General features: G+C 50.8%; 3 protein-coding genes across 3 annotated transcripts; 2 read left to right on the forward strand and 1 right to left on the reverse strand.

Moving 5' to 3' along the window:
* Positions 1 to 624: 624 nt before the first annotated feature.
* On the forward strand, positions 625 to 2721 carry BROUX77_003878 (uncharacterized protein; the record flags this gene model as incomplete). The annotated part of the gene is made up of 3 exons (XM_073748578.1): positions 625 to 717; positions 793 to 1925; positions 1998 to 2721. 3 exons carry the CDS (start codon positions 625 to 627, stop codon positions 2719 to 2721), a joined length of 1950 nt encoding a protein of 649 aa, XP_073606303.1.
* A 236-nt stretch (positions 2722 to 2957) lies between these two features.
* On the reverse strand, positions 2958 to 5641 carry BROUX77_003879 (uncharacterized protein; the record flags this gene model as incomplete). The annotated part of the gene is made up of 2 exons (XM_073748579.1): positions 2958 to 3335; positions 3428 to 5641. 2 exons carry the CDS (start codon positions 5639 to 5641, stop codon positions 2958 to 2960), a joined length of 2592 nt encoding a protein of 863 aa, XP_073606304.1.
* Positions 5642 to 11710: 6069 nt separating this feature from the next.
* BROUX77_003880 (uncharacterized protein) lies at positions 11711 to 13165 on the forward strand (the record flags this gene model as incomplete). Its single annotated transcript, XM_073748580.1, has 3 exons — positions 11711 to 11929; positions 12021 to 12127; positions 12199 to 13165. The coding sequence occupies 3 exons, from the start codon at positions 11711 to 11713 to the stop codon at positions 13163 to 13165; spliced, it is 1293 nt and encodes a 430-aa protein (XP_073606305.1).
* Positions 13166 to 15783: the final 2618 nt, after the last annotated feature.

The following is a 15783-nucleotide window of genomic DNA, read 5'->3' on the forward strand; positions in this document are numbered from 1 at the left end:
TCTTCTATTTTCCCATTGGCTGAAGCGCTTTCATGCAACGCCTTGCGCCCCACTTGGCTCACGTTGTACAAGATCATCTCAGTTTGTTTGTATACCTCCGCGACTTCTCCCTCACGCCAAAGACACTCGAAACCAAACCGCAGGGCATCGAATTGTTTAGGTGACCTGTGCTGGCGACGCTGACTTTTAGGCCTCTTCCGAGCCACAGCGCTTGGCCCGATGAATTGCACAAGTATCAATGTTCCTCACCACCCACCTCGCATCCCTGCTGGGGTTTCCTTTATGCCGTTGGCTCGTGCCCTTTCGCTCGCCTAAATGATTGCCTGGCACTTGGCTCAACCACACGGCATCCCAAGATGGTCGCATCAACAAGGCGAAGACTTTTCTTTCTTGGCTGAGAACACCTGCAGCTCAAATAGTTGCCAATGTCTGCTTCTGTCTCCTTCTTTTTTCACTTCTCTTTTTGCATCGACTTGTGTGTAGTCTTTCGCGTTGCTTGGCTTTTGCCTGTATTTAGTGCACAGCTCTGCCTGATACTTTCCGGCTTGTGTTACATCTCGTCCAAGTGTCTTATTGAGCTACATTCTACTACTCTTTAGCCGCCAAGAAGCTCCCGTTGCCACCATGAGGTTCATGTGGCCTTTGCTGGCTGTGTCCAGCTTGGCGTCGGCCTTGATGGACGCCAACGCCCTACTGAGAGACCATTATGAAGAACAGGTAAGATCTCTGCAATATCGATTCTATCAACCCCCTGATGATTTTCCGGTCCGGATGCTCACATCTTCTCTCTAGCTTGTGGAACGGGGTCTGATGAAGCGCGTCCAACACTCGTCCAGCTTCGCCCCCTACATGCCCTACAAACCTGACACGCTCACTGATGCGTACGCCCCAAAATTCTTGCTTGTGCCCATGAACCACTTCCCTGGGGATGAAAAATATGCGCCGCACAGCGCCGCCATGTTCCCCATGCGCTACTGGTTTGATGATACTTTCTACAAGCCCGGTGGTCCTGTCATCTTGATGTCTGCCGGCCCCCAGAGCGGCGAGACTCAGCTGAAGATCATGCAGAAGGGTGTTATAAACAGAATTGCCATGGCCACCAACGGCATAGTTGTTATTGTTGAGCACCGCTACTATGGTGCCTCGCTGCCTGTTGGCAGCTTCAGCCCCGTCAACATGCGCTTCTTGAGCACCGACCAAGCCGTTGCTGATCTGGCCTGGTTTGCCCAGAACGTCCACATCCCCGGCCACAAAAAGAGCAAACTGTCTCCTAAAAATACGCCCTGGATCTTGTACGGTAGTCAGTATGCCGGGTCTCTTGCTGCTTTTGCTCGCCAAAGCTATCCTAACCTGTTCATCGGTGCTATTACATCGGGTGCCATTACTCGTGCTATCACTGATTTCTGGGAGTACAATGAAGCCGCACGCCACTTTTCTCCTGGAAAATGCTCTGACAGAACGCAAAAGGTCATCGACATGGTCGACACCATCCTTTATGGAGATGATGAAGGTGACAAGCAAAGTCTTCGTGATCTATGGGGTCTTTCCGACCTCGTTGATGATGTCGATTTTGTCAACGTCTTGGCCCGTGGTATCCAAGCCATGGAGGCCGCCAACTGGGACCCCTTTGAAGACAACCAGCTGTGGAGGACGTACTGTGAGAACCTAAACATGGAGTCCCCAATCTACGACAACACCTTTGCCAACAAGGCCGAAATCCGGAGACTGCTTTTCAGTTCCGGCTACTATAACGAAGTCGATGATTTGGGTATCGCCGTGGAAAACTTCATTGGCTGGACTAAGACCTGGGTTATCAAAAACTGCGTTGGAGCTCCCTCAACTTGCTTCTCGCGCCCCGATTACATCTACACACTCACTGATGTCGGGCAGCGCTGGCGTCCGTGGGTTTGGCAGATGTGCACCGAGTAAGTTGTTGAACTGACCCGCCTCGCACGTCAATTCACTCTGCTTGTTCCAGACTAACTAACACTACCTAGATGGGGTTTGTTCCAGACCGGAACCACAGTCTACAACGGCCAGCTCCCTCTTATCTCAAGCAAGCTTACGACCCAGGCCTCGATGGAGATCTGCAACCGGGCTTTCAACCGCTTTGACCTGCCTAACACCAGCATCATCAACAGACGTGGTGGTCTGTCTTTCAAGTACCCGCGTGTCGCCTTTATCAACGGCGAGCAGGACCCGTGGCGCGCCGTGACGCCGCACAAAATAAGCCGCAATGAAAACCTGAGCAACAACGAACTATTCTACTTGATCCCCGACGCGGGCCACGCATGGGACCGCAACAGCATCTTCAAAAATCAGGTCATCCCCGGCATCTTCCCGCCCAACAATGTCATTGATGCCCAGGGCTACGAGATCTGGCTGGCCCAAAAGTGGATTATAGAGTGGAATTACGAGAACAAGCTGGCTGCCAGCTCGAGAGGCCCAGCCAACTCGGAGAGCCGGAGTGGCTCTTCTAGTGGACACAGTAGCTCTGGTAGTGCTACCCCCGCCACAGACGCTGGTTTCAACAGCCCTGCTCTGCCTGACAATATCTTCGACTTGTACTCCCACGTTGGCAACGTCAACCACGACATCCCCGAGTACAAGTTGTTTGACCCTAGCAAGTCTCAGTTCCTCGATGATTTTGCTGCTGTAGGTGATGCTGCCAACCAGTTTGCTGGAAGTTCCAACCAGCCCGAGGACTACGTCCCCGAGTAACATTCCTAACCTAGCAGGAAGTTCATCGTGTCAAAGGGTTTAAACCCCAAGACTTTTCATAGCTTCTTTTGTCAATGTGAAATCAAACTGTAGTCCAAATTCATGCATCATACAAGTCAATCTCGAGCAACTATATGTAAAACAACAAAAAAACACTCAGCTCCTTTGGTTTGTATACGTTCATGTTCTCATATCCCTCAACACAACAGTCCTAAAATCAGTCGTAGCAGAACCATTTACATATCATGTCTGTCCCTCTCGACCTCTTTCCTTGCTGCCTCTATCTCACTATGTTGGCGCTGGAGATCAGACACACGCGGAATGGTCACAATCGAGTTGGGCATTCTACTAATGCACAGCTCTCGGCAGAAGCGCCCAAACTCGCCGGGGACACGATCACGCAGTGCCTCACTAAGCTCAACGTGATAGCGAGCGAGGAACTGACGCTTGATCTCTTCCATGTGCACACCATCCCAGTGGAAACGCACCAGGCGAGAGGTCAGCAGCTCATTACGGACGGGATCGCGCGATGACGTAATGGCGTGATGCAGCAAAATAGCATCACGAACAGGCTTGTTAATGATGCCGTTTAGAACATGGGCGATGACTTCTCCCTAAATTCGGATGAGCCCAATCATGTTAGCGTAACTTGAAACCGAATGCAGATGCTTTAGCGTAAGACGCTAAAGTTGAGGGAGAAACTCACCACTAGATTTCCACACTTCTTAAGGGCGTCACGTGCGAAGTTGGACTTGAAAGATTGCTCATACTCGCTCAAAACAATACTCAAGTGTGTGTCGGTTCGCCTCAAAATAACCTTCAGCATGGAAGTCTCGCCACCACTAGGTGACAGTATCGATTTGCGAAGAGACTTGACATCCTTATCGATTAGGTCGAATGCGATTGGTAGTGGCACTCCGTTTTCATCGGTATCCTCCATCCGCTCTTCTTCGAGGACCATGATGATGGCCTTTTTAAACTTGTTCTCTTTCAGTTCTGCCTTCATGCAGCGCAGCAATGAGTTGTCATAGCGCTTGTCACGAAATGAATACTTGATTTGACGGATTTCTTTATTCGTTCGTCCCATGAGCGATTCAATCAAGAGTTCATGGCGTGTCTTGTCCCCGTGATACCAGAAGTTGGCCCAGTACGCCTCGGCAGCCCAGGGACCCAAGGCTACAACATAACATGCCTTGGCCAAGTTTGGTTCGCAATCCTTGAGACGAATCTTGATGTGTTTGGCAACGTTGACACCCCTGCGATCAGGGCCGACGGTTACCATCTTTCGGTACTCCCGACGTAGTTCGACAACCTGATCGGAAGTGAGACCAGGCAGGATCTCAATCAAAGGTGCCGTATCAGGGGCGCGGTCCTCATTCTTGATTGCATTAGCGATTTGCACTGTGTATCCGGTGGGATCGTGGAAACGTGCGCGCCGTGGCTGTTCGGGAGCCGAATCATTGAGAGTAAGATCGGGGATCTGGCTATCTGACTGGCGCGGGCCGTTGCGCAAAATTGGCGACGGCATTGGCGAAGACTCTTGCCAGGTTCCACGATACGGCTCAAGCATGGGGGAGGGTGCTACCAAGCTGACGCTGCTGTGCCGCCTGGTGTGTCGATGCAGGCCGCCAGAGGACCCAATAGTTAGAAGCGACATCTTATCGATAGGCGGCTGCACCTCAGATCTCGAACGGGAGTGTGAGCGACTGGTTCGACGATGGGCACCGAGATCATCGCCTAAGAGCATACTCTGGGATCTTTTGGCATCATGCCTCGACCCCGAGATGCTTGAACGGCGACGCCTCCGCTCTTCATCTTCGGGATGACTAGCGGAAGGTCTGCGGCTATGTTTCTTATGATCGACCTGATCATCGTCTGAGCTAGCAATAGCCTCTTCTTCGCCATATGTCAAATGGCTTTCATACGTAGCCGGCAGATTTTTGCTTGTACTTCTGCGGCGAGGGCGGCTAATATCTCTGTGGCGGCTACTCTCGCGATGGCTGCTAGGTTCTCTGCGGCGACTGCTTTCTTTATGGCGACTTCTCTCACGATGGCGGCTACTCTCCCTAAGGCAACTGCTCTCTCGGCGGCGGCTACTTTCACGATGGCGAGATGTTGATCGAGCCACTCGAGAGCCAGGCCTAGGAGGCAACAGGGGGGCGCTAGGTTCTGACTGTCGACCCCTCGAATATTTATCTGGCTGATAGTCAAGCTCGTTTCTCGCGTTCAATGCAGAACTTTCAACCAAGGGATCGCGATGACGAGAACTGCGATATTCACGTTCTGGGGCAGGGGATGCACGCTGGCGATAGTTTGAAGCTTGGTACAGCTGTGGTACTAGTGGCTCTTGAGGGTACTGAGCCTGGGACTGAGGTGGGTATGGCGTGGCATTGTTTTCATAATAGTCATAGCTTCCACCGATGGGCATCTCAACTTGTTCAGGATACGGCACTGCTGAAGCGGCCATGGAGCTATGGGCACCACGTTCGCGCCCACTCTCACGCTCACGCTCATGCTCATGGCGGTCACTCCCCCGCAAGCGTTCTCGGGAGCGGGAGCGATGGCGGGACCGAGAACGTTCTCGCTTCTCGGCCTCTCGCCGACGGGCCTGTTCAAGCTCGCGATCTCTATCACGGGCGTCGGTTGTTCCGCGACGACTACGCCGCTGCGACAGAGAACTTGTGGCGTCATCAAGATAGCTGCCGTTCAGCACAGTTGGCGGCAGAGATTCGTCGTCACTATCAAGATCGATGGGCATGCGGGTTCGTGTGTGCGACATGGTGGAGGGAGTAGGCATAAAGGGCACATCGTTATCGCTGTCGTCCAGAGGAAGCGGAAACCGGGTCCGGGTATGGGATGCGGAGGAGCGAAGGCCGCGGCTATTGCTGCCGCCGCCGCCGGCTCCCAGGGAGGACGGCATGATCAGAAGAGGGATGTCTAGCGCGTCTTTGTAGCACAATAGTCAAGGAACAAAGGCACTGAAGACTGGCGCCTCCCGGTGTGCTTTTCTGATGTGTTCGGGAAATAAACAGGCGTGTTCAGTATGGCTCGCGAATCTGGCGGCCGTGGTTCACCCCGCCTCAAGAATGACGTTGGCGATGATGGCGGTGGTTGAAGCACAAGTTTTGGCTGAGCTATAATGTGGTGCACAAAAACCGGGTGTTTTGTTTTACGAACAATGCATGGGTTTGGTTGGTTGCATAAAGTCACGAGGCTGGCAAGGCTGGTCCAGAGCTTCCCATGATTATGTGATTTTGTGATTATGCAGGCAGGAAAGTATGGATACTGGGCTGCACAATACGGCAACTGCCCACAGCTGCGACTACCAACAACAGCGCTACCTTCTATTGCGCTCTTGGCCGCTTTTCTTTTCTACAAAACATCATGATTTTTATCTGCGGCGCGCCACGCTTCTCGTACGTGCTACTTTGCCCTTGGTTCTTATGTCATGAGCATGAGTCCCACCTTGGTGAGGGGCTTCCACGGGCTTTCAGCCAAACAAACGCCGAGAAACATCACCATGTGCACAACCCCTGCTTCGCTTCTTCATCATATTATCACTAGGGTTAGGGCTGTATCTGCTCTAGCAGGCATCCAATTCAGTAGTTGACTACCTCTTCGAATACAGCCCCTATTAAGCTTAGCTCCAGCTCTTCTATCTCTGGATGTATGAAGAAGATAAAAATGTCTGCCTCATAGGCACCAGTTTGAAGGTGACAACTAGATAATATGTGTGCACCGACATAGTTACATATTGGTATAACAAACTCTGCCTAGTCATGATCGGAGCCTATTCACTGGGCCTTACATTGAAGGAGTCTTGGACTGTCTCTCCTACTACAGGGTTGTATATTGTGGCTCCTGAAGCATTGTATGAGTATTCAGGTAACTAGTTAAGAGAACCATTACAAAAGTCTTGCCCATCGAGTTTCTTCCCATTTAATGTAAGATTCATAGTTTATTGCATAAGATGAAGATATCTCCGTCAACTCCAATGGTGGGACTTTCCCAGCACCTCTAAATCCGTATTTCCGTGTGGGGTTGGAAGGTGGAAACTTCCAGGCGGTCATTGCCGTCCAGCAAGTGGGTGCGGACCCTAGCCGGGTAACCCTCCGTTGAACTTGACGGGGTTTAACCACCTCCATTTCCGACAACCCAGTAGTTATACCAAAAGGCGAAAAAAAAGGCTTCGTGATGTGTGACTAACTACACTTGCTGCAAACAGCAATTTTGATAGCTTCGTGATTATGGTGGAACTTTTGCAGTGCAGTCGGTTGTTAGAATGTCCAGTTGGCGTTTATGAAAAGTCCACATCGCGTCAAAATAAAGAGCGCGATAATCTCCATCCGTCTTCATGATACTATTTACGTACAAGTGCATAACTACCCACATGGGTTTACTATGCGCCCACAAGTGTTCAAGCACTGACATGGAGCGCTTGTCGCCGCTCAAGAACCACGAGTAAAGTGAGACATGACGATGATGTGCTCAGCCCAACTGTCAGATTACCGCAGTTGGATATCAGTGGCAATGGCGTACCACACGAAGGGATGGTTATCGCTTTCACAAGCCCGTCATCATGACTAATTGTACTAGGCTTCCCGTCTCCTCGGCATCCTATCTCACGGTGCTTGCTGTGTTGGGCTATGTAACACATAGCCGTTGCCACCACAATCGTCAAGAACTAAGGAAGCAACAATATGATACACGTCAACTGAATTTTTAAAGATAGAAACTGGATTCTGGCTATCGCACCTCGGCATCTCGATTCCGAGCAATGTTTAGTATCCATCAATGGACAAACCCTCCTCATCTCACCTTGTTCGAGAACAAGATCTTGTCGATCATATAAGGCGCTGGGTTTAAGCACCTCAGAAAGCTCGTTATTTCCGATAGGCGGCCACTCTGATACTACTCTGATAAACCCATAACTAAGCAGCCAACACTGTTAGCCGGAATTTGCATGGTGAAAGTTTCATAGGATTTCTGAAAAAAAAAATAAGGTTCTAGAACTCAAAACATCGCAAGAATTATCACTTTTTCGCACAGATTTCTCAATTGAGAGACTATCTTCGTTCACTCAACTCTCATATTTTGCCTAGTAAAAATGGTTATTGTGGCGTAGGTTTGTTTTAGTTGTGATGAAAAACGTAAAGGGCAGTAACCTTAGGGTTCAAAGGGTTTAGATTAATCCGCCACAGACATCATGAATGGATTGGGGGCGGCATCTAGCCAATGGCCTTAGGTTTAGGCTACAGCACTGATATAAAGAACGAGTTGGTATAAAGGGGAAAGATGCATCACTTGACCATGTAGGGGTGCATCTAGATATTTGCCTACAAAGAAAGAAAGAAAGCACAAGTATCAAAGGATCTTTTGATCATGAACTACAAAGGCTTGGGAGGGGGTCTCTGGCCTCCGCCAGCCCGCTCGGTGCTCCACCCCATGTCACTTGCTATACGCTGTACATGCATAGGATGTGTGAACAGGTCTTTTTTTCGTCTTCGTCTTCGTCTTCTTCCTCCGAGTGCAAGGTGCATATTGCACTGACGGAGGAATCTTAGACGGGAGCGGAACAGCCTGTGAGCGAGTCAGGGTCGGTAAACGCACGATTTACTTTTATCGCGCTACTGCTGATGGACGAGCGCCGCACATCGGCTAAAGGACGCCGACCTGGGCAGACTATTCGGTGGGGTTTGTTTTGTTTAGTTAGTTAGTTATCCTTTCTTTCTCTATCTAGAATCTATCCTCGCACTTTCCGTCCCCTTTATACTCTTCCCCTCTCATGCATCGTAGTGGGGGGTCTCCTAAGTCACGTGCATCCCCTGTACCCTTACCTCAACTCAACAAGTTAACTAGTTATTTTGTCTCTATTGGGAGTTTCTGATCCGCCGAGAGTTTTGGTGTCATGGACTCTGCGATTCGATGAGGCCTTGGAAAAGGGCTTATCAGCTCCGGTTTTGGTAGAGGCTGTAAGGCGCCTAAAGTGCCAATCGTGGCGGCGACATGCCATGGGATAACCATCGTAGGAACAAACTAAGAACTTACAGGAAACTACATGTGTACTGGTTAACCGTGGAGTCAAGTATATGTCCGCACAAACAATTCCTGGTGAACTGCTGTGACATGAATGACAGACAAGCCAAATATGGACATGCCAATTGCCCTTTTGTTCTTTTTGTGCTCCCATGTTTCACGGAGGCCGATGAAGATCCGTTAGCACTAGGCGGAATATCTGCAAACCCTGGTCGGGCTCGGGGTAATTTTGGTCCGACCCACGCTTTCAACTTCAACGACACCTCGACGACAGCTCAACGCCAGTTTTCTTGTTCACGATTTAGCTTTTGTGGCCAGTAATATGGGTGATCATCTTGGTGTAAAAATACAAACCTGTTTCTTCTGACGATGAACGGCTGGTTGCAAAAACAGAATGCCCAATAGGTTCTTATGTTCGACCAAGTTCGGCCACTTGGCCTGAGTATATCAGGACCAACCAGCGCTATATCAAGGCCATAAACAGAAACTATTACTCCGTATCCAGCTACTTTAAGCTAGACCCGGGAAAGACTTGTGGACCTGGGATTTAAGCTGTCCGTCTTGGTCCTGCCGAGGAGCTTTCTCTGAGTATGCTTCTCGCAGATACGTTGTACAGCCGACTGGACTGCTCACCACCAAGCAAGCTGATCCGTGTCTCTTTTTGGTCCCTGCAACCACCCACCCATCTATACTCGGTGGTTAATGTCATGGGGAAACAGCTTGTCCTTGTTGGCCCAGGCTTTGTGCAACCTCGCAAGACAGCCGCGACCGAGGGATGGATGTGTAGAGACAAGCAGCGGAGTTTGACTGGTTGCAGGAGCAGTGATGGAATGCAAGCTAGCTCTCGCGCTTCTTCTCATTTCGTGGCAGTTAGTCTCCTGACCAAAACAAGCAGAGGACTCGATATGAGTCAGGCTATGTCTACATGAATATGCATCGCACCGGGTTGTACTTGGAAGCCGAAGAGCTACCCATCGCGATGCCAACACGCCTATGCCCCCTTTTCAGACTCCAGTTTCCCAAGGGGTTTCATTAATGCCTCTGAGTCTGAAGGCAGATCTTCAGGCTCATGGTAGAGGCCATGTTTGGGGACTCTTCCGATTTGCTGTTGATGTGTGTCTGTGCATGTCTAAGCGTGTGGGTGTAGACAGAAACGACTGTACTTGTATCCAAAGCCGTCTGTCTTTACTTTGACGTCATTGATGTAGGAATAATAGCAGCGGCATATGAAGCTGATGGTCGTTGTGTTTTGCCATTGGGACTGTGTACTGGCATTTTTTTTAGATACAAGTTGGGGCCCATCTTACAAAACGAACCATACTGTCAAGACAGCCAGACGAGTAGCAGAAACACAGCACAGAATATGCTCTATGGTCCGAGCCCAATCTTAGGCCGTATCATGCATTTGAACAAGTATCATGTACAGCATATGTATGTCCAAGTGTGTAGTCGGTAGTACCCAAATGACATGTCACGATCGGAGTTCGGTATCCTCAGAGTGTATTGGGTCTCGGCGGAGTGTAGAAAGAAAATCCTGCCACCAGCACAAAGGAAGCATAAAGGACCAAGAAGAATCCAGACAGAAATAAAAGAAGCAAAAAGGAAGCATCATGGGGGCGAGCCGGCGACATGAAGTACCAGAGGAATAGAGATCCCGAGTAAACAAACGTGATGTAAATTCGATAAAAAACACCAGGGCTTGGCTATTCGCAGTCGGACATAAGCTGCGGCCGACTTGCACAGAGCCAGCGGAGGCTTACAAAGAATTTCAGGAACAGGAAGAAGCAGGCGGGCAGGCTTTGGCCAGTAGTAGCCAAGGGGGAGGTTTGTCAGGTTTGTAAGAGCAGACACCACAGCAAAGAAATCCTGATAGCGAGGTTTACAAACCAGGCAAGGACGTTAGAGCCCGAGATTAAAGCTGTTAGATGCATAGGCTAGGATCTGGGTGCGGTGCTAGAGACACGCCCGCGTCCGACGGAGTGCTGCAACCCCGTCTCCTGCCGTTTTCTAGATATAGCCACCCCCAAAAGTCTTGGTTCATATTTACCGCAATTTAGTGGAGGGGTGGACAGTTGGCCCAGCCGCCCCTCCCCTCTGTTGTTATTGCTGCCCCTGGGGGGGGAGGGGCGCCCAAGGTCCACTGAAAAAAAACTTTTTTAGCGGAGCACACAGTGGGACAACCCTGAAGTTTAGGCATCCTCCAGCAGCCCTGGAGCCGGCCACAGGTCGCTGTTAAAGCTGGAATTTAGCATTGATCACTGCTCACAAGCATTGCTCAAGCCGCCCAACAACACACTAACACACTTCTGTGGCTCGATCGGTGCCTTTCTGAATGCTCCAAGAGCTGGTGGCTCGCTAACTCGGGTTCGTTACGGTGTATAGACTAATAGATTATGTGTGATACTTGCATTATATCTACTGTTCGTCCCCCTTCCCACTCTTGGCTGCTTGGTCTCCCCGATCTTCCTGCTTTTTTTCTGTACTTTTTCCTGCTACCGCCCAAGCTTGATACTTGTCTGCAGTGTCTTATTTCTACGCCTCTTTGCTGTACTGGAGTTGTCATCGGCATCATTCCCATCATCACTGACTGCTATTCTCACCATCACCATCACCATCACCGTCGTTGCTTCGCTTTCACCAATCCACATACCGGGCGTTCACAAATACTCACCACATCGCCACATCACTAACACCGGCCCCACCACCCGCCGCCAACTCTACGCCAACCTTGCCTACGCTGCTACGTTCCATGCCACGGCCTGACATCGTCTTCACTGTGTTTTACTGGAGGTCATCAAACACATCTTAACTAGAGAGTGACCTGTCCGTATTCAAGAGACATAGCATATCCACCAACCCCAACCTGACTGGCCAATTTATATACAACATCGGCTCTCCACAGACGTACTCGCCCAAACAACCCCCCTCCCTCTCCCCGCCAACCTACCTCACAATGTCTGAACACCAGATAAGCGCCACCTCGCCCCGCGCTGTGCTCACCAACCCCGCCGGCGTCACCAAGAAGCGTGGCCGGCCGAAGAAGGAAGACTCGGACAAGGACCTCAGCCGCAAGGTCGGCGCCGCCGTGTCCAATGGTGGCGCCCCCGAAAAGGCCGTCCGGGCCAAGCGCTCACAAGCAGCCTGCCAGCGCTGCAAGACTAAAAAGACAAAGGTGCGCTACTACACCTGCCATTGGCCCTGCGGAATGCCAATGGCAACACCAAGGCTCTCGGAAACAGTCCCGCTAATACGTCGACTCTCAGTGTGACTTTGGCTCAGTGCCAACCTGCTGTACCCGTTGCGCCCACGACGGCGCCATCTGCAAAATGGGTGCCCGGAAAAAGATCGAATTCAAACAGCTCCCACCTGGGTATGTATCACCGTATGCTGATGTTCTGTCTGGTGTGGACATGCGCGCCTGTACTAACACGTCTTCCGTAGCTATGGCGAGATGGTTGAAGACAACCACCTCATGATGGCCGATGTCATTGTGCGCATGTATAGGAAGCTTCTCGGCGCTGGGCTCTGGGAGTACGGGGATATTCGCGTTGACGAACAGGGCGGACCTATCCTCCACGACATTGTCACATGCATGAATCCCATATCTCAGCAGACGCTACAAATATGTGAACAACTGGATATAGACCCCGTCAAGTCATTCCCCAAGAATACAAAAGAATGTGATGAGCTCGCCGCCGAGATCCGCCTAAGGAATGGCTCCATTGCCGAAACCGACTGCCACAGTGCCACCGACGGCCACTCACCTGCATCCTTGACTAGCGACCACACGGAAAGCACCGACAGCAATCGCCGGAACTCGTTGCACAATCTGCCGGCACTCGACTTTTCCAATACCACGCCAGTAACGCCCGAGTGTCCGCTGGAAACGAACATGGCCGCGCTAAGCACCGGCCCGAAAACTAACACCAACACCAACGCCAACCAGAACCTCAAGATTTCCGTCAAGATGGAGAGAACCGGCTCATGGACATCAGACTCAACGCTGTCCTCACAAGGCCCTCACATGTCGCCACCGACAGCGACACAGCCCACGCTTTCACCGCACGCCATCGGCGCACCGCTGTTCAAAGTAACACCGGCCCCCGCCACCACGGTGCCCCTGACGCCCGTCTCGTCCATGTCCGCGCCGCAACCCACGCTGATTATGAAGAGCGACCTGCCCATGACGGTCAACCCGAGCCAGCTGGCACTGGCAGCATCGGCCGGCGGAACATTTGGGCTCGGCGCCCCCGGCTTTCCGTCGTTTGCCGCGACCATGGGCCCGGCTGCTGGCGGGCTCAATGCCGGGTTTGGCGTCAACGAATGGATGGGCCAGCCACTGCAGTTTGGCGGCGCCATGATTGACGACATGGCCTTCTACAACCCAATTTTTGACAGCCAGTTGTAGGCGGCGTATTTCTCCTTGGCCGCCCATCACTTCTTTTCTGATACCTCATTCTCACTTAGCCACCTCTTCGCTTCGCTTCCCACGATTTTACGGACCTTGTCTTTTTTTTTTCTTGTCCCCTTTCAAAGATTCATGCAGTCAATCAGCGTCTTGTTTATTATTCTTCTTCCCTTCTTTCTCTTCTTCCACTAGTTATGTGTTCTTCGTTTCTTTAGATTTTGGGGGGCAAAATTGGTACAACAGCAGGTTTACAGGCTCGGTTCAACGACTGATTGGTTTTTTGTTTCATATTTGTCCATTTTCGTTTTCTTTTTTGCGTCATGGGATGTTCTGAGCCTGGGGGCGGTTTGAGATGTCCATGACATGCCATCTCTGTTTTCTTTTTCATTTGCTTTGTTTTAGTAAAGCCAAAGACCTCGCTGTCTTGTATAGAGCTGCTGTTTCCCCCTGCCTTGATCTCTATGCGATGCCCGAGAGGCCACCTATTGGTGGTCTTTGGGCTGCGAAGCTGGAGTGCATGAATATGATATCCTTTACGGCTGCCATTTCCAAGATCCTTTGCTTTATGTCTGTATAACTAGTTAACCCTGTTACCCATTCCATGTGCATGTTGACACTAGCCTACTGCCCTGGTCGTTGTCCATCTCTCGCTCTCCCTCCCTGTTCTGTTCCCAAGCCTGCACTCAAAAGGGGAGAAGGCTCAGCCAAAACAACCCCCCCTCCCCTCATCAATTATGCACTGGCCATCTTGCACCCGTTCTCGCATTCGGCTTCCATCCCGAACTCTTCAGTCTCGCCTCGCAGGTGGAGACACGTCACAAACAGACACTGACTGGCTGATCGGGACTTGGCTTGGCTGTGATGATCATCTTTGGTTTAGAACTTCTGGTTCGCTCCAGTCCACATATAGTTACAGTCAATCAATAATTGGAGAGCCTTTGGTTTGGTTCTGCGTGAGGGCAAGATGGAAGCTCAGGCCAGCCAATTCTATCCCGAGCCAAGCCTGTTTTCATGCTTATTGCACAGCCAGTGCGGCGAGGGCCTGTTCTCTGTCGTGCTATATTGTACTCGCTTGTTGCTTTTACCGCCTTCTACAAACCATGATGTGATGTTTTCTAGTCATCCCAAGAGCTTCATGATGCGAGCTTCCGTGTGCCAAGTGACTTAACATACATGTCGTTGACTATGTAGTTGCATACAACTAGATGACTGCATAGTCAGTCATATAGCTTACTACACTTGACTGTTGAATACAGTCAGTGAGTAAGTGGCAGTAAGGGCTGATGACTATGCTAGCCTTCACAACTACCAGTAAGCCTTGGATCTAGAATCACTGTCAAGTCCATCTAGACCACGCTATGACGAATATGGACAATAAACGCCAGGCCAAGGTTTGCCCCTAACCTGTCATAGCCTACCATAGCCTTATCATGATGCATCTTTGTCTTGTCCTCCCCCATCTAACTAGAACTACCAGAAATCCGATGGACACGGGACTGGTCGCGAGGGGCAAAACATGACCCGAGGAAAGAGGAACGGGACGGTGGATTTCCGAAAACGCGAGAGTATCGGCCAGCTCTCCGTAGCAGACCAACAAAGTGAGCCCTGAAAGAGGGGAAGAGAGAAGGGGGGCGGGAGTGGAATGTTCTCATGTTGTTCCGTGCCAAACAACAGACACATCGAATCCAAAGGGGGGCAATGCCATGGCGGAGAGAAGAGGGGGGGGGGTGAGAAAGATAGATTAGATATAAACTACAATCCTTGGAGTTCTTTGCATTTTCTTTTGGCAGCTTGGACCTGAGGAAACATCGCCGGCCGGACGGACTTTCAAAGAAAAGAAAATGACGCTGTTGTGGCGGCTATACGGAGCTTGAAGGAGAAGCTCAGGCTTGTAGCAGAAAGGTAGTTAGCGAGAAAGCGTAAATCGTACAGGCGGGCCGTCTGATATCTCTGTCATTATGCCCCCCTTCAAGTGATAGACTGCTGTTTTGGGTAAGTGGGTGCGGTGCGCCTCGCCTTGCTTTCAAATCAAAGTCGCTCTCTCTAGTTAATGTCCTCCTCGAGTTCTCTCTCTTCTCTCATGCTAAGTCTCATGCAGTCTGTCGCTTTCTCACGCTCACCTTCTCACACAGCCGCATCGGAGAACCAAATACCAAGACTTCCTTGGCCTTGTATAAACATACATACATACATGACTAACTATTTATAATGGCCCGATCTTTGGGGTCAGTCAAGCGGCCAGCCAGCTCCGATGGGCCCCCAAAAGATGAAAGCCCATGCAGGTGCTTGTCTTATGTTGGCACATCTTCCATGTGGAACTCGCTGTTTTCTTTTCCCGCGGCCCGGTCTGACTCGGGGCTTGTTATCCCAATGACTTACACAGCTATAAGCAGCTCGGAGTTATGCTGTGCTGTGACTACTTTGACATCTGAGGAAGACCTCCTAAGTCCCTCGCTCTCTTGCATGCCAGTGCGCCGCTCCTGATTTGTAACCCGACGGAGAAACCCATAAGCTATAGCCCATGCCAGCTATACAAACGCATGTACAATGTATGCATGTATGTACAAGTGCCAAACCTGAAAAGGCCAGGGCCCAGCACACAGGACACAGGGCACGGG

Source organism: Berkeleyomyces rouxiae, assembly GCF_048999995.1.
Source record: "Berkeleyomyces rouxiae strain 22BRR77 chromosome Unknown BrBRR77_ptg000003l, whole genome shotgun sequence".
NCBI lineage: Eukaryota > Fungi > Ascomycota > Sordariomycetes > Microascales > Ceratocystidaceae > Berkeleyomyces > Berkeleyomyces rouxiae.